The 18,983-nt window shown below is 38.3% G+C and overlaps 1 protein-coding gene across 1 annotated transcript in view; it reads left to right on the forward strand.

Annotated features, from left to right (window-relative positions):
* Positions 1 to 18,983, forward strand: part of SLC13A1 (solute carrier family 13 member 1) — an 86,348-nt gene that overhangs the window by 23,508 nt on the left and 43,857 nt on the right. Inside the window, exons 3-6 of the mRNA XM_084785384.1 lie at positions 4,086 to 4,222; positions 6,390 to 6,577; positions 7,202 to 7,259; positions 7,340 to 7,388. Coding sequence (XP_084641510.1) covers positions 4,086 to 4,222; positions 6,390 to 6,577; positions 7,202 to 7,259; positions 7,340 to 7,388 — 432 coding nt within the window. The remainder of the gene's footprint in view (positions 1 to 4,085; positions 4,223 to 6,389; positions 6,578 to 7,201; positions 7,260 to 7,339; positions 7,389 to 18,983) is intronic.

Genomic DNA, 18,983 nt, shown 5'->3' on the forward strand with positions numbered 1-18,983 from the left:
CAGCAAATAAATAGGTAGATAAAATAAGAATTACTTAACATAAGTACTTTGATACCACAGTAATCAATACGATAATCAAGAAGGCTACTAATGACTAACTTGCAGGTAATACATACATCGTGATTCCACAATTGACTGATATTCTGGCATGAACACAGAAAGATAGTGTGAGATTGCATTATGTAACTCTAAGAGGAGTTATTATTTTAAATTTATGAATTATTCATTCAAGCTTTTGAAACAAAAAAACAAAATTCTCTGAAGCTGGGAACTTACAAACAATTGAAATTTAATTGCTCAGGGTTCTGGAGGATGAAAATTAAAAGATCAAAATACCGGCAGAGAGGCTGGAGATGTTTCAGGAGCAAAGAGCACATGTTACTCTTATACATAATCAGCGTATGCTTCTGCAGACTTGCACTGGAGCACTCGTAACTGCCTGTAATCCTAGTTCTAGGGGATTCATCACCCTCTGCCAGCTTCCATATGTACTTACACACGTGCGCGCATGTACACACAAATAAAACAACGCGTGCGCGCATGTACACACAAATAAAACAACGCGTGCGCGCATGTACACACAAATAAAACAACGCGTGCGCGCATGTACACACAAATAAAACAAAAGTTTAACATAGCATTAGATTTGGTGTCTGTTAAGGGCTAACTTTCTGCCATACAGATATTGGCTGGATGTTTCATTCATGAAAGATGAAGGAGCTCCTTTTACCCTCTTTAATAAGTAGAACCAATAATAGTTTTAAGTAAAACTAAAAAAATAATTAAGAGCATTTTTCAAAACTCAAGTATTAGGTCTCGCAGATTAACTTCCCACATTTCCAAGGAAAAGCTGGTCACTTACTTTTTGAGTTTTAATTATGCCTTGAAGAAGTGTCTCGCATACACCTACAATGCCATCGTGCCTTCTCTGCTAACTTGTTTCTTTTCATTTAATAACTTTTGAGATTCTTGAACCTAGGGACTTGGCAATTAAGTATCTATTAGACACAAACTGTGTGGGCTATGTACATGCTTTGTTCATAACTACTTGATCAATATAGTTTATTCTATCTTCAAAATTATCTGGTCTAATAAAGAGGAGTTTAAATTTAAAAAATCCATACAATATACACTTATTTTTGTCATAGCACAGAGAAATACCATGCAGTCCAGCTTAAGGTCCCAGAGAAGGAATCGTTGGAGAATTAACATCTGTTTTAATCTATGAAGGAAGACTAGGCTATTCCAGCCTAAATTGGTAGCAAATATCTAATTATTTTTTGTGTTTGGGGAAATCTATATAGAGAAAGAAATTGGGTGAGGTGGTAAAAGATTGAGCTGGGAGATGAAATGAGCCTGAATTTTGATGGGTTATGTATGACAAATGGCGAATATAAAATTTGGTCTTAGATACCACAGAAGTAACTGAAAGGGCATAAAAAGGTCGATAGCATGACTAGAGTCACACTTTGGAAAAGTGACTAAAAGTGGTATTGGGTGGGTTAGAAAAAGAATGGTGGGGCCTTAATTAAACTAATCATGTATAAATAGAGAAGATTCAATATATTAAAAAGTAGAGAATGTAAAAAGAACAGCTACACATATTGGAAATTAAACAATAAACCTCAGATAAATCTGAAATTTGACTTAGGCAACAGAATAGACAAAGAGCTATTCTGCATTGAACAGAACAGGAGGAAGAAAGTGTTTGAAGGATACTTAGTTGGGAAGAGGGGTGTTATTTGACTTATTGGGCTTTTAGATGTTTGTGGGAACCAGCAATGTCTGTTAGGTTTACATGCTGGAACTTGGACTTCTGTGTCAGGATACAAAGAGCACGGTCTTGTACTCACTACTTATTCAGCAAGTCTGTAGCTGATCTCTACTACGTTAGATAGTGTGTACGTTAGTCACACGCAGACAGGAATTACATCTCTATGGTATGCCATTGGGTCTATAAAACAAGAAGAGCACTCATGGAACCTTCTAGAATACATACATTTGTGAGGACAGATTTAAACTATTTCAAAGTAGGCCAAGAACATTTTCTAGGAGAGAAAGGAAAAAACTACAGAGGGTGGGGGGAAGTTGTTTGCAGAAACAGACACACTAGAAAATCAGCATAATGAAACAGTTATGACAAACTATGGCACAGGGTTGGGGGCTGGGAGACTCAGGGCAGAAGAAGCATATCTGGAAGGTAGAAGCTGAGAAATCACTGTTCCCTTTATTTCTGCTTTAATTTATTAAATGTTACTTATGGTGTTCCTACTTTGTGCCAAGACACGGACACGTGATATCAGGGGAAAGACAGGGAACATGGCGTTAAGGAAGCAGTTGCATGATGTGGTAGTGAAAAGAAACAGGGCAGGTCAGAAAGATAGCAGGGCCTGCTGGGAAATCCCAGCTCACTGAAGACGTTGGTAGGGGAGGAAACTATAGCCATCTTTGTCTTTTGTCTCAGCTGAGAGCATCTCTGGCCCCGCAAACGGTTTCCACTTCTCGGCGCTGTAAAACTTTGAGTTCTTCTATTCTTGTTCTTCAAAAGGTGTAACCCGTTGTTGTGAACTTGTTAGCCCACTGTGCCTGGGAACACTGGAGTTTAAACCTCTATTCTGACGGTTCTTGCTGCCCACCTTCTAACCTGCCTTCTTTCTGCATTTCTTTTCAATTTCTACTGACCACTATTATATCTGCTTCTATGAAAGCATCTGTCTTCGTTTCCAACCTGTGAGAACTCACACATTTTGTCTCTCTGTTCCTGACTTAATTCCTTTACCTCATCTTCAGTGTGCCTATGTTGTCAGACAGTGACCTCACACCCTCTGCTCCTTTAACACTTTAGGATATAAGACAGATATATTCAAAGTTACAGTAATAAATTAAATAATAATATTATTTGTTATCACTGAATAACTATCAAATATAAAGAAATAATACACACTAGAATACATTTAAAAATCAGTGCTTTCCAAAGCATAAGGGAAGTATCTGTCTGTTTTAATCCCAAGGGATAGTATCAACTTCCATATTTTGCTGAAATCAAATCAGCCTTGTGACAAGTGAAGATATGATTTAAAATTTCAAAAATAGTATCAGAATTTCTTTTCTCTCTTTTTTTTCATAGTGTTCAGATAATTTTGCTCTATCCTTCCACTGCCTTATTACCAGGCTTTTGAAGGGATACTTTCTCACAATCCCCTCTTTTCACCACAGCTTTGTGATTTAATTTTATAAGGCATTTCCTAACATCAGTTCAAAATATCAGGTGCACAAGGCACTGTCTCTAACAAATCGCAGGTGAATTTATTAAGATAAAAGACATTCTGAAAATAGGCAAGAGGTTAGGCAACATTTTAAACAAATGTAAGATGAATCATTATAAAAAGGTTTTGTGGAAGTCTGTGTGCATGTGGCGGGGAATGTGGAATTTTAAGAGTTGAGAGTTGAGATTATAACTTGACCAAACATACAATTCTCTGAGTGGGAAGATTTCTTCTTAACATGCAGGGGAAATCTCTAGAATTTCTGTGGCAAATGGTTGCTCAAAGTGCCTGGACACAGCGTTCCTCTCTCTGTGGTCTTTAGGTAAGGACATTTGTTTTATAACACATGAGTTTAAAGATGAAGCCATTAAAATATGAAGGAGGACTATGGTCGTCAGAAAGCAGATAGTGACAAAGACATGAATTCAGGTCGGTGAGGGGAAGAGTTGACAGGGCCGGGGCTGACGTGGAATTTCTGACATCTCAGTCGTTGACACTCCACTACAGGACCTTGTAAAAGCAACAATTTATAGATGGAAAAATAAAAGCATAGCACCGCTTGTACGAAGTGACTCATACTATTTTAAAGTCTACTGTCCGATGCATGTACATTTCCCTCTATGCTTTAAAATAGGGCTATTTCTGGGTAAAACTGTAGATAATATTTGAATTTGTATTCAAACACATTTACATGTCCCTTGACACAATAGAAATGACATAGCTGAAGGTCATGGTTAAGAGTAGTAGGCTAAGAGTGTGTTTGCTGTACATAATTCCCCCAACCAACATACATAATCATGGGTTTAATTGCAATTTCAGGTGGCTTCTTCCTATTTCAAAGACTTTCACCTTCTGCTGATTGGAGTCATCTGTTTAGCAACGTCAATAGAAAAATGGAATTTGCACAGGAGGATTGCTCTGAGGATGGTGATGATGGTGGGTGTGAATCCAGCCTGGTAAGTACTGCACTCGCCGCCATCTGGATGACAACCTCAGCGCACCGTTCTGTGCAGAGCAAGTCCCAAATAAGTAACGCAGGAAATGGCCTGGGCAGCAGGGCAGCTGTGAGACCGTGAAGGCGATGTGACGTGTGCGTGAGGGGTAGGAGGAAAACAACGACTTTCCTTTCACTGCAGGTCAAATTTCAGGGAGACTGGCATAAACGCACACAGCTCTCGCACCTTTAACGAACCATTGGAGTCAAAGGTGAGAGGAGCCTCGAGCCTCAGCAAAAGACATTGATAGGCTTCAGGGTAGATGTCAGTCTCATTTTGTTTATTTGGCTGATTACATATTCAAAACTCCCCCAAGAGCATCCTTTATCAACATGGAGGATGTTATGAACCAAAGACAAAGACATTACTGAAAAAAATATAAGTCTGTGCAGAAAAATTCCAAGGTGAACACATTTCTTTTCAAATCGAGTGTTGTGAAATAAAACAATCAATTGAGAATTTTCTCCTATATGTGGAATTACTCATTTGAGTGATTCCCCTTCACTGAAATGAATGTTTTTTATTCCATTAAATTAATTAGCTACTTGGGTTCCACTTCATCTCTGGTTATAAACACGGACACCAGCTAAGGGACATTTCCAGTGTCATAATCATTTACATAATGTTTTACCCTAAAGCCTTAGGTGTTTTTTTCCCTCTTCTTTTCATTCTTTGGAAAATAAGCAAGTTTGACTTATGTTGCATAATTTCTTCAAGAGATTCTGCATTTATCACTGTGGAGTGAATTGCTTTGCTAAAACACTGATACTATGCATGCATGTTCATGAACACATGTCTGTGTGTACATGACTCATATGACACATATGAACATGACACATGAATACATGATATATATGAGACAAATTTGACAGAAACATTCATTAGAGAATTTATTATACAAATATATTTCCTTATAATATATTTATTATGCAAATACACCGGAATAGTGCTTTTTCCTTTTGGGTATCATAGAAATATTTTTCTTGACCACTGGATCATTACTCCAGGAGAAAGGAAACTGCACTGGACAGTAAGGCAAGACTCTTGTGAATTACATCATCCTATGACTTTTGGTTTAAGGCATTTTCACCAGTAGAAGCTTTATCTGATGATAAATATTTTTAATATAGAAAAGCTACACATTATACAAATACTACAGGTTAAACGTTTTCATGTTTTAAATTGAGAATTATTTCTGTTTAAATGTATTTGTAATATGTTTTACGTTATTTCACACATAGAAAGCATTGACCATACTCAGGTCTGAACCATGGCATGGAATTGTTTATATAGGTCTATTTTCAGAAAGGAGATTTCATAATTGGCAATTCATAGAAATATCTGCTTGGGAATTATTTTTCGTACCTCCTATCAGATTAACCTTCCCCACAAGGAATGTTTTGAAATATTATAGAAATGGTTTAAGTCCCAAAGTCTTACATTTGTTATTTAAGGATGAATTACTCTATTTATAAGAGAAGACAAGTAATAAATCTAATTCTTGACCACAGGAAGAAATGCTTGGTCCAGGAGGGCATAAAGAATAAAATCTATAGAAAATTCTGAAACTTCATTTCTGCAAGAGATTGTAACCATTTTCTCCACCTACTACATATTGAACCAGGAGAGTGAATGGGCGAATGGAGATTATTAAATATGAATCCAGACCCTGGTTCTGTTTGCTGCACATACTAACAGTGATATGGCCAAAAGATGAAATAGAAGCAAGAGATTCTCATTAGTTGGATGCACTTTGATCTTACTTGGGTCTAAAGACAAGTAGCCATTCATAAAAAAAGTACTCATGTATTAGGGTAACACTGCAGGCTGCTGTGTCATATACCAATTTGCAGTTAGGTTTAAAATTAATCAACCTTTCTGATTTTGAAGATAATGTTCTCCTTGTACCCTTAAGGGGATGCATATCTTAATAACTGTGTTCTTACATGTTTCACTTTGATTCTGTCTATATAACTAAACTCAGAGTTTCCCATCTGGGCAGACACTTCACCTTCTGTGTTGTAAAACACCCAACATCCTATTCACCAACAATGTCTTTTACTGTTGAATATAGAGAGCTACATGAGCTAGGCGGCGCGGCTCCACACTAAAGACCTTCTCATTTCAGGCTGACGTTGGGGTTCATGAGCAGTACTGCCTTCTTATCTATGTGGCTTAGCAACACCTCCACTGCTGCCATGGTGATGCCCATCGTGGAGGCTGTGGCGCAGCAGATCATCAGTGCGGAAGCAGAGGCCGAGGCCACCCAGATGACTTATGTCAATGAATCGGCCACCCATGGACTGGAAATCGATGGTATCATGTATTGATATGGCCACAGTGGGATGTAGTCATTTGGGCAGTAGACATAAATTCAGGAATGCTGGGATAGATTTTAAATCAAGTATGCATAAATGTGTGAGATGAATTTAGCCTCACTCTTTTTGTGGTGCCCGGTATCTACTCACATGCATTCTACAAATGCTTTCCTTTAATTCAGCTGCTAAATATGTTCTCTGGCATGGAAAGGAAGGACGCCTTTGTACCCTCCAGCCAGCCCAGTGCTCTCGCGTCCTCGTCAGTAGACATTCAGGTTACTCTCCTTTCTCCTGAATGGCTCTCCTGCATAAATCACAGATCTTTAATTCTTCTATCCTATTTGGGTACAGTACAGCATTAAATTCCATATTTGTATTTCTTGCTCTAATGAACTGCTCTGATGCAGTGGAAGACGTTGCAGGATATCTGTGCTTATAAAAGAAAAATGTTATATTGGCATAAGGTGGTCTTGCTTGTTTTTAATTTCAAAGAATACTTCTGTCTTCTAATGCACACACACATACACACACACATACACACACATACACACATGCACGCACACATGCAGACCCAATGGTAATTGTTCACCTAATTGGATTTTTTTCATTTAATATTTTACAGAAACTGTTATTGGACAAGAAATAAATGAAAGAAAAGAGAAAACAAAACCAGCTCCAGGGTAAAGACTATTGATATTTGATAAGGATTTTCCAAATTACATTTTAATGAAATTACAAGCTGGGTCAATTTATGTTTCAGAAGCAGCAATGAAACAGGGAAAGTTTCAAGCAAGACGGAGACAGAAAAGGTACATTACATTCAATTCTTTCTAAACGCTTTTACATGAATTATATTAGGATTGTAATTGGATACATACCTATTTTAAAATGTGCTACTTTCTCATATAAAATTAATTTGTATGACTATGTCCAAGTTTGGAGTAATGGTTTGATAAGCTTTCCTGGATAGACATCCAGATAAGAATTATTTTAGGCTCTGTACACTAACATCATTATTTTTCCCTTTTATTACAATCTTGGTTATGGCAATTAGCCAATTGAGTTTAAAGAAACACAGTTCTACTCACAAAATACTCTTTCAGTTCCTACTAAATCTTGTTGACCTGTTTTTACACTGGCTTGCATTAGCCTCATCCCTGGTTTTCCGGATTACGGACTTAGAAACACCCTTTTGCATATAATTACAAGTGATGTTGTGATTTTAGTCCCCTTACCACTAAAAAATCAGTGCAGAATTTATGAGTTGCTTCTGTCAAATACAGGCAAAGAAGTAATAGCTATTGTAGACACTGAAGAGAGGAAGGGGAACCTTAGAAAACTGCACCATATACTCCATTTCCTTAGAATAAATCAATATATAAACATTCTACTACATTGCACCAGGAGCAGAGTTTCTCAAGACTACTGAAAATAATCCTACTTAGAAAAAGCCCTACAGTAACCATGGCATTAAGAAGAGGAGAGCAGGCATATATTTCCTCCCTGGGCTGTATAACACATTAGCATGCAGCTCAGTTGGAAAAGGAACACTATGGTTTATAGAAATTTCAAAGAAAGAGTGAGTCTTCTGGAAAGAGAAAATAAATGTAAGAAAAGGTTTCAACCATTAGCTGTGTCTACCTCAAAGTTTCTATGAAAAAATATATATTTATGAAAACATTTATCTTTGAGGATAAAAGTTTCCTTATAAAACATTAAAAATCAACTGTGAGGCAGGTGTGTTATAGAAGCATACACTGGAAAATGAAATTTGTATACCCTTGTGAAAACTAGCAAGTCCTTAAAGAATGTACATATAGCCAATAACTTGCTTGTAGACATCTTCAGCAAGCTAGGCTTCTGGCACCATGCCTAAGTTTCAAGTTCAAATTGATTTGCTATCCATTGTGTCCTGGGCCTTGTAGGAAGAGGTGTTAAAAGCAGACTACTCTTTATTAAAAATATCTCAGTCTAGTGAATGCAAAACAGTAATAAGCAGACACAAAAAGCTACAACAAAGCTCACCCAGAAGCCAAGCCTTCCAAAGAATGGTGCAATGTGCTTGCTATGTGCATAGGATGAAGAAAGAGTGTGAAGTAAAGATGCTTAAGTCTGGGAAGGTGAATACCTACAAGAGGAGAGTGCAGATTCCAGGTCTGTGAGAGCAGGTCTGCTTATTCGGATGCTTGCCTCAGCACATCCCTCTAACTGAATCCAGTATTTATCTTTGGCAATTAAGGAATGAATGAATACAATGGGTGAAAATAGAAAAAGATGATCTAATCAGAGAGTATATGCCACTCCCACAGACCAGCTCTGGTAACGAAGAGGAAAGAAGAGAGGTGGATCTGCTGTAGGGAGAATTGAGCAGGTGATGAACAGCTGGTTAAGGGAAACCAACAGTTGGTTGAACAACTACCTAGAGGAACTAGTTGTTGAGGAGAGGCTGAAGAATGGAGGAAAAAGAAATACTCGGTGACTCAGGCATATGTGGCACAAGCTGAAGGTCTTAAAGCCAAGGAGAACTTTATTTTCTGGTTCTCTATCTGTCTTCATCGCCTTGCTTGCTGTTGCCCATCTTTCTAATTTCCTTACCTGCTGTTACCCGCCTCACTCTAGCTTACTCTCTCATGTCTGTTACTTGCTTTTCCCTGGCCTAAAGACATTGTATTTACAAGATGGTTATAGCAACGTAGCTCAAGCTAAATTTTCTCTAATAAACAAAAAATTTGACTTACTCCCAGTCCCAAACCAACAGGTGTGCTATCCAAGCCTAGGCTGACTGCCAAGGGATCCTCTATTGTAAAATATCTGTAAAGCATGACGTTCCAAGCCCACCTTCTAGTGCTCTCAAAGATTCTAAAGAAACATTTCTACAAGTGACAATATGTAGTCAGGTACTGCTGTTACGTCAATGTCTTAACTTTCTTACATGCAGTTTCTGCTTGGGTGCTCACAGTCAGAGCAAAAAACTCTATCATTGTATCAAGCCTTTGGCTAGATGCCCTCTTTCAACATTCTCTGTGGGAAAAAGTTTTCCCTGTATGATTTTCCTTAGGGCTGAGAAATCAGTGTTAGGAGAAATAGCAGATTTCTAAACAACATTACACCTAGACCATACATAATGCCTGGGAGCAGTGGTAATCAGCCAGAGATCTTTGGAACTTTGCCAAGCAAAGCCTCAGCAGCTGCTCTGGGTGTCTAGGGATCATGCTGGACAGTCAGAGGTCTCTGGAACTTTGTCAAGCAAAGCCTCTACAACTTATTCTCATGTCTGTGGCAAGTATACTTATCAAAAGCTCAACTCAGCAAGGCTCACGGCCTTCGGGATGCCTTTGCTGAAAGCAGTAAAATGACTGGGCCAGGCTAGAGGCAATTCTTTGAGCCTAGCATGGAGATGGGAGATTCTCTTGTGGGAAGAAAGCTTGAAGCTAGTAGGCAACATGGCAAATTCTGCTTAGGGATGTACACACAATGTGAAAGGCAAAGGTATCTGAACAAGACTTAAATTTTCTGAATAATCAGGCCCTGAAAATGAGAGATCATTATAGTAAATGTCTCCAGGATTGTAAACTAGGTAAGGGTAGAATGGAATACAGGAGTTTGGGATGGGGAACACAGATGGAGGAAAGCTGTCCCATGAAGAAAGTTAGACCAGTTAAGGATACATTGTAGGCAACAGATTGATACCTAAGTTTAGGCGAGAGAAACAAAACTTTAAATGCAGATTCTATGATCTTTCACACCATAATACTTTAAATTCAGCTATAAGGGATCCTTTGGGCAGGGCTGGAGAATTCATACATATACGTACAGTATTTTTATAATATTGACCCCCACTTATCCCTATTCATCCCCGAACCCGAACCCAACCTTGACTCCTAACGAACTTCGTATCCTCCCCCTTTTAAAAATAAACCTCTGAATCCAATTAATGCTTCAGATAAGCAGGGGTATAGGGTCACCTAGTGGAGCTACAGCTCCGCTGAGGAAAACTCTCTCTTTCTAGCAGCTCCCAGCTTCCAAGAGTTCTTCAGGTCGGGATGGGCCTCATCAGTCCCTGCTCATCCATTCTGGAATGTTTACTGGCTTAATCTTTTGTGTGTCTTTTCCAACTATTGTGAGTTCATGAGTTCAATGGCCATGTTACATCCAGAAAAAACATTTTTGCAACAGTCTTCCCCAACTGTTGGCTTTTCAGTAATGTTCCCCGAGGCCTTGAAAAGGGCATGATAAAGATATGACATTTAGAGATGAGCACAGTCACTTGTGTTCTGCCCTTTGACCAGTCTGAGTCTCTGGATTGTCCATCTTCCACTGCAAAAAGAAGCTTCTTTTTATGAGGGCTGAGAAGTGCAGTCATCTATGGCTTATTTTTGTTTTAAAGGCATTTTGATACTATGTCCATTTAGCAAAACAATAATAGGAGGTTCTTCCTGATAGCCTGCAAACTGCTCAGCCGTGGGTTCTTGACTGGCTTCCGGTACTCACATCAGTTCTGTCCTGTGAAATGGGCCTTAAATTCAACCAAAAAGGGGTTGGTTATGCCCATAGTACACACACTGCTCTTAATCCTCTGGCCATACTTGTCAAATGTGGTCATTACTATAGCTCAGAGGGTTCACGCCTGGGTAAGACCACTGATGATTCTTCTCCACGCCAGCCTTAGTAGCACCTTTTACTGCTATGAAAACTAAGTAGGGAGGAAGCTTCCAGGTCACCGTCAGCTCGGATTCTCTGTGTCTTGTGCCCAAAGTGAGTGGCATCTTCAGAAATAGGGCCTCACCTTCAAGTTCTGTGGAGTAAAGAGTAGCAATGACTACAGAGTGCATTGTTTCAGAGGTCTCTGACGTGTCTCTGAGTAACCAATCAAAGGGAGCCACACAAGGCACCGGACTCTTTATTTTATAACCTATTGTGTCTTGGAGAGGTAGGGTAATTCTAACCTCTTCTTTAAGATTTATTCTTTTTAAAAATATATTTTATTCATTTATTCATATTACATCTAAATTGTTATCCCATCCCTTGTATCCTCCCATTCCTCCCTCCCTCCCATTTTCCCCTTACTCCCCTCCCCTATGACTGTGACTGAGGGGGACCTCCTCCCCCTATATATGCTCATAAGGTATCAAGTTTCTTCATGGTATTACATTTCATTATGTATATGTGTGTTTCTGTATTCTATAAGTGGATATGTATATATGAGCACAGGGCCCTGAGAAGGCCAGGCTATAGTGTCAAATCCCCTGAAGTTGGAGTTGCAGGCAGTTATAAGCTACCTCGTGTGGGTGTTGGGGAAGAAATGCAGGGTCCTCTGTAATAGCAATGTGTGCTTTTACTAAGCTATTTATCCAGTGCCTCCCCACCCCACACACAGAGAGACAGTGAGAGAGAGAGACAGAGAGAGAGAGAGAGAGAGAGAGAGAGAGAGAGAGAGAGAGAGACAGAGAGACAGAGAGACAGAGATAGAGACAGAGATAGAGAGACAGACAGAGACAGAGACAGAGCTTATAAAGTAATGGGTTTATGACTCTTTCAAAACTCTTTAGTGTTTTTCCTTCCCAGCCCCTTTGTCTGCCTCATCCTCCCAACTCAGTCTCCACTTTATCCACATCTTCCAGTTTTTCCACTTTCTGTCTTCATGTGAGATGTGCCTCACTGTCCCTTTGCTTAAAATTCTATCTCCACTTCCTTCCCACTGGTTTTCTGGCTTCTATGGGCACTCCAACTTAAACCTGCAAATGTAAAATCAATTTTTGGTTCTTAACAAGTATAGCTCTCTTTTCAAGAATAAACAAATCATATGGTTCATATTGCAATTGTAAAGAACTACAGCTATTCTTCATTGGATTTACATTAGACAATTTAACATTGTGTGATTATTTGAAAAATTCATACCTCACTTATCTAGTTATGAAGTAGAAGGCATATTTGAGTTTATAATGTTTTGTTTGTTTGCATTTGTCTTGAAGTAAATAGGGCATTCTATTGAGTAAGACAAACTTGTAAAGTTTGACATTGCATCCTATCTACAATCCATAAAATATATAATTATTGCCTTCTTTTGGGAAAGAGTGGTTTAAAATATATTTCAATGATTAAAAAGAACCCTGAAAGGCTAAAACTGCATATTGAGCTGTGCCTGTGGTATGAGTTGAGGCCAGCCGGGGCTACATAGTGAGTTCCAGGGAAGTCAGCCTGGGCAACAGTGAGATATTCTTTCAAAAACAAACAGGAGACTTTAGCTTTTTCCATAATTTTCATAATTCTGCCATATTTTTACAAGAGATTTAATATTGTTATCTAATAAAAATTAGTACAATGTTAATTAGTTAAAACACCATTTACTTTGTACAAAATTCAGAATTGTCCTAAATTAATTATTAAATCTGAAATAATGTAACCAAATTAACATGAGATTATTAATATCCATACCTCATTTTTCAGGATTGTTTTTCCCAAGGCAATAAGGTACCTACATGTATGCATGCATGCTCCCATGTGCATGCACATGTACATACACACACACACACACACACACACACACACACACACACACAGAGTTATCATTTACTGTATGGTAAATAAACAGTTCTTAAGGAGAAGAAAATTTATAATTGCTCCCAGATAGATGCTCTATTTGTTATATAATATCACATTGAATAAGAAATATGAATATAACATATACCCAAATTATCACGCCAATGAACAATCTATTGTCCCTTCTTCATTGTTGCCACCATAGCCATATTCCTAACCCTCTCTCTTCACTCTATGTTCTTCTAAACACTGTATCATTTTCTCATAGGCTACATATAATTTGTTTGTTTTTAGTTTGTTTGGGTAGTGCTTGCTTTCTCCACTAAAATGTAAGACCCCTATAGAAAGGATATTTCCATTACTCTATACATCTCAACTATCTGGGAAAGAGATAGCTATAGTAAGTGTTCAGCAAACATTTGGTGAATGCATGGATAATTTCAGTAATAATCAATTAAAATTTATTTAAAATAACTAATGCTGTACATAAATTGTAATAAGAGGAATTATATAAAGGCTTAAAGATAAAACTGTGAGTCATAAATAAGAAAAATTTATGTGGAAAGATAAATAATGGTTTGGAAAGCAAAGAGACTGCTTAAATCAACAGAAGAACGGACAGTCCTCAAAAGAGCAAACACAAATGGCCAATGAGCACTTTTTAAAGTGCCTGGTTCAGGTAAATGCAAATTAGAACGTCTTCAGTATAATGCCTCATCTCAGATTGGACACTAGCAGGAAATTTGAAAATAAAAATGTGAGAATTTAAGGAAAGAGAAGCCCTCATTCTGTGCTGCTGAGCGTACAAATCAGTATGGCTGTTATGGAAATCAGTATGGAGGTTTCTCAAACCATTAAAAATTGAACTACCCCAGGTGACCCAGCGAGATGACTCCTGGGGACATCCTCAAAGTTCTCCATATCTTAGCAGGGACATCCCTGTACAACAGCATATGTAGTTTTATTGACGCTGTGTTCATAATAGTGAGAAAATGGGCCTTCCCAGAAGCCCTCCGGCAGGTAACAGAGGGCTGTGCATATACACGACGGGACTTTGTTATGCTGAAGAAAAAATTAAACTATGGAATGTTCTGGAACACAGGAGAGTTTAGAGAATGTATTATTAAACAAGGTGACCCAACTTCAGACAGGTAAAACCTGTGTGGGTTCTCTCCTGTGCAATTCCTAACCTATAATGTGTACATTTGCGGATACCTGCCTATGTGCCTACACGTGTGCGTGTGAGTGAGTGAGTGTGAGTGTGTGTGCGTGCGTGCGTGCGTGTGTGTGTGTGTGTGTGTGTGTGTGTGTGTGTGTGTGTGTATGCGTGCGTGTGTGGGGGGGGGTAGACAGAGAGCCACAGAGAGAGACACACAATGAATATTGGTTTTTAAAAAACTGTAAAGAGTACCAAGGAGGCTAGAAATAAGTGGTGAGGGTTGATGAGGGTTGGACAAAAGGGCATATGAGACATAAAGAAGAAGAAGAAAGCAAGCAAAAAAGACAGTGAGGCTATACAGGGAGGCCAGGGACACTGATGAGAGAAGGAGATGAGAGAGAAGTATATGCTTAAAGCACACTTGGTTTGAAAATGCCGTAGTGGTGCATAATACCTCGCATGATGACTTTGAAAAAGATTAAAAATGCTCGAGAGATAAAATGCATCAGCTGTGAAGTTCTCGCTAAGGAACTGCAAAAGTCTCGTGTAGATCGAAAAGCGGTTGGGCTGCTCCTGGAGGTGGTGACTACAATGGGCTGCAGTGGAGGATGATGGGTATCCAGTTGTCCCTCGGGTTTCAAGAACACATTTAACAGCGTTCCTATCTAAGGCGCACATCCCTGTGCTGCCTACCGAACACAAGAGAGGTGTTTTGGTTTTGGTTTTTACCAGAAGGTTCTCCTCTCACTTTAGGGCAAGGCCTAAGCATTAGCACGCATCTTAATGATGCCTAGAATGAAAGGGATGAGTCAGCATAAATGCCGTGCTGCTCTCTAAACACAGTGCTTTCAGAGCAAAGAACTAGAAAGAAGCCACCAATTCTTTGCTTCCACTGAGAGACTTAACATTATTCAAAGAGACAGCTCAGAGCTTTATACTCTCAGTCTCTAAACCTTCAGGCATCTTCAACTGAAGAACATTGGAAAATCAGTATATTTTTATGAAAAAATAGAGATAATTGTTTTTCACTCATTCAATATAACCTGTTGTTCCTCAAAGGGAAAAAGTCTATGAGAAAAAAAAATATCCTTTAACAAATTGCATCCAGCTTTTAATTAGATGTTGTTTAGTCTGCGGGTGAAAATTCTTATGGCTGAAAATTAAATTCTAGAAGACAACACTTTTTAATGCTTGCCAGGAATTCAGAGTTGGGTGAGCACAGTAACAAATACAGTTCTGAATATCAGGGACCAATCACATTAGTTCTGCCAAGAAAGGCCATAGCAATTTAGAACTCCTGGTCCCAGACTAACTATAGACTTGGTACATTAGTTTAAATTACAATGGCTTTATAGACATAAGTGTCTTCTTCATCATTTTTTCCTGTCCCTGGACTGGATGAAATTCAGTCACCAGGGAAATCACTCTACTAGTCAAACACTGCTCAGTTCTCACTTGACACAATTAGATCTCTTTTTACTTGTTCAAATCCCACAGCTGTGAGAATTTTACAGAAGAAGTGAGCATGGTCAGAGGGCATGACCAAACACTCTTTGGGAATTGCTGCCAGCATCTATTGTATAGTCTATTTGTAAATTATCATTTTAGATATTTTAAAAATACAACCAGAGTCAAAGTTCCAGATGCCTTGGTGGCTATACTTCATTGTGTTTCACTATAACTTTTTATTATTAAATTACTGCTGATTTTATATTTTTTCCTAGTATACTTTTTACTTGGCGACTTACAAACATTGTGGAGTAAAGAACATAGGTTTAGCCATATTGGAAGCATTTGCAGGTTAATCTAACTTACAAGAAGCTCTGCACAGCGAATCATTAGTTTTAGAACTGTTCCTTGAAAACAGTAGCAAAGTCGGCCCATGCAGCTTCCTAAATCAGGGGTAATTTTACTTGGTTCTCAAATTGTTTTGCTAAAACATATTTTGTTGATGTGTGAAATATTTTAGACTCAAAATATCAAAATAAAAGTTCAGGCAACAGAGTCCGTAGCAGGAACAGCCCCTGCTTCCCTTAGTAGGAAACTGATATCTGTCACTTACCCCAGGTGAGGTTCCTTACCGTGCCACAGAGGAAGAGGATGCAGGTGGTCCTGATGAGACTTAGTAGGCTGGGGTCAGTTGGTAGGGGAGAAGGGTGCCCCTCTCTGAGCATTAGAGGAGGGGAATAGGGGGAAGGAGGGGGAGGGTGGGATAGGAAGGAAATGAGGGAGGAGGCTACAATTGGGATGTAAAGTGAATAAATTAAAAAAATAAATTAAATAAAAAATAAAGTAATGGGACATTCTCAAGTATAATAAAATAGAAGACACATATTTATACACCAGATTTAGAAATAGTAATTTAAAAATTTAGAAAATTTCATGAATCTGTTATCTAGTTCTGTTTCTTCTGTACACAATTACCCTCACAAAGACATGAGGAGTGCAAAATAGGGGGCTCTTCTTGGCTTCCCATGGGTACTAGTAAGGGTTTGAACACTGCAACAAATATCCAAAGTACAGAGGGTTTCAAGAAAACTGAGATAGGCTAACGTGGGGACTCCTCAACCAGAATTGCCCTAGCTTTCTGCTTTTCCTGTACCAGCCCAGGATTGAAGCTTTCAGTCCGTGGCAGGCTTCCGTCTCCCTCTCCTCTGTGTTGTAGTGGGAGGGACAAGAAGCAGGCGAACGGACTCCGCATGCCTGCCCTGGACTTAGGACTATTCACGATTCTCTATTCCATATTTAGTTACTTCTAGTTTACTATGAATATATACAAGTGTGCAATTATTTATGACAATATTTACTTATTTATATACCATTTACTGGTATGTCTTTTGTCATTTCTAGTATATTTTCTTTGTGCTCTTAAACTTTAGTTTTTCCCTGGTGTCTATTTTATTGGTCTTACAGAGTTAGTCAAGTCTAGATTACACCTCAGAGAGAGTCCTTTGGTGTTAAATCTTTACTTTTACGTTTACTTGCAACTCTTGAGGTATATTTTTAGTAGTTATAGAGACTCATTCTTTAAATTTCTACTGACTTTTGATTTTTGTTTTTCTGTGAGAAATCAGGTATCACTCAAATTATCATTAGTTGTAGGTAGCCTTTTCTCATTGGTTACTTTAGAGATTGTGTGTGTGTGTGTGTGTGTGTGTGTGTGTGTGAGAGAGAGAGAGAGAGAGAGAGAGAGAGAGAGAGAGAGAGAGAGAGAGAGAGAGAGAGAGAATATCATTTGATACAAGTATATTCTTCCAGAGTCTGTGTTGTCTCTTCCAAAACCAGTCAATGATCCATCTTCACCCACCTCATCCTAGTCGTGTCTGCCTCTCCCTCCAATTAAACACATTAAGTAACCTTGTATTCTGAACGTACTGATATCTCTTTTGCTTTCTTCTTTGCCTGGTGGGCTTGTAGATTATTCACAAATAAGTACATCCAACAGTTGAGCTATTCTTTAAACGATTTCTATTTCATTGCTGGACCTATTCTTTGAGTTTTGAATTATACTTTTAAACCTCATTTGGTGCACTAATATTTCAAAACTTTCCAAAACATCATTAATAATCAATAAGCTCACTTGGATGCTTTGGCTTCAGTTTCTGATGAATTTGTGGGTTACTTTTTCACTGTTTTTGTTTTCTGGTCATTTTCATGCTGTTACTCAATTTTCTTGCATGTTTCATCCTTCCAAGTGGTGAAATGCTAATTTCCTTGAAATCTCCACAAGGGAAAAAAACTGAGTTCAGGGTTTCAGCTGCCTATAGGAGTGTCCAATTATACTGCCATATTTCCCTGAGCACATAAGTAATGGCAATCTCAGCATTGAAGTGCTTCAGATAGGAATTTTCAAGATACATTGTACTTTTCCTTAGTTCACTTCTCCCTCCTCTACAGAGGATACCGGCATTGGGAATGTTTCCCTCCACTATCCCCACACACAGCTGGCCTAGGCATTATCTTCCATTCCACAATTTCTTTGTAACAAAAGAAATGAAATCTCTTGAGCAAAGTCAGACTGATTAGTCCCTTATATTAAACTCACTTGCCCTTTATTTTATGGTTAATACAGATTCTTCTTTCACACTATTTAGTGAGATAGTTTTCGAAATGATATTTAATGTTTTTAATTTAAATTATTAAACAGAGTTTAATTTGTGTGGTACTAAATAGATAATATACCATTATCTATATATTATTTTGCCACTATAGAAAGAACATTTTTTAATCTAGTGCTACATTTATTTTTCTTAGCCATAAAATTTCAAAAGAAGCTTCCAAATATTTAGCATTTAACTTAATACAGTTTTGTAAGTAAGTCATTTACTACCAAAAAATCATAACTTTTAAAAAAGCATTGCTGAAAAATAGCTTATTTTCACACTGAAGAGCCTTCATGCCCTGAATGCCAGAAGTTAAATACTGATCTGTGAATCTCCCAGATACTTTATAGGCTCGTATTCTCACTTGTTATATGGAACGTGGTCCTGTGAAACATAGTCCTGTGATGGCTTTAAAGAATGGAAAGCTTTGGGAAGACTGTGCTTTTTTTTCCCCTTTATTAATTTATTCTTGTTACATCTCAATGGTTATCCCATCCCTTGTATCCTCCCATTCTTCCCTCCCTCCCATTTTCCCCTTATTCCCCTCCCCTATGACTGTTCCTGAGGGGGATTACCTCCCCCTGTATATGCTCATAGGGTAT

Source organism: Acomys minous (genome assembly GCF_964271855.1).
Source record: "Acomys minous genome assembly, chromosome: 6".
NCBI lineage: Eukaryota > Metazoa > Chordata > Mammalia > Rodentia > Muridae > Acomys > Acomys minous.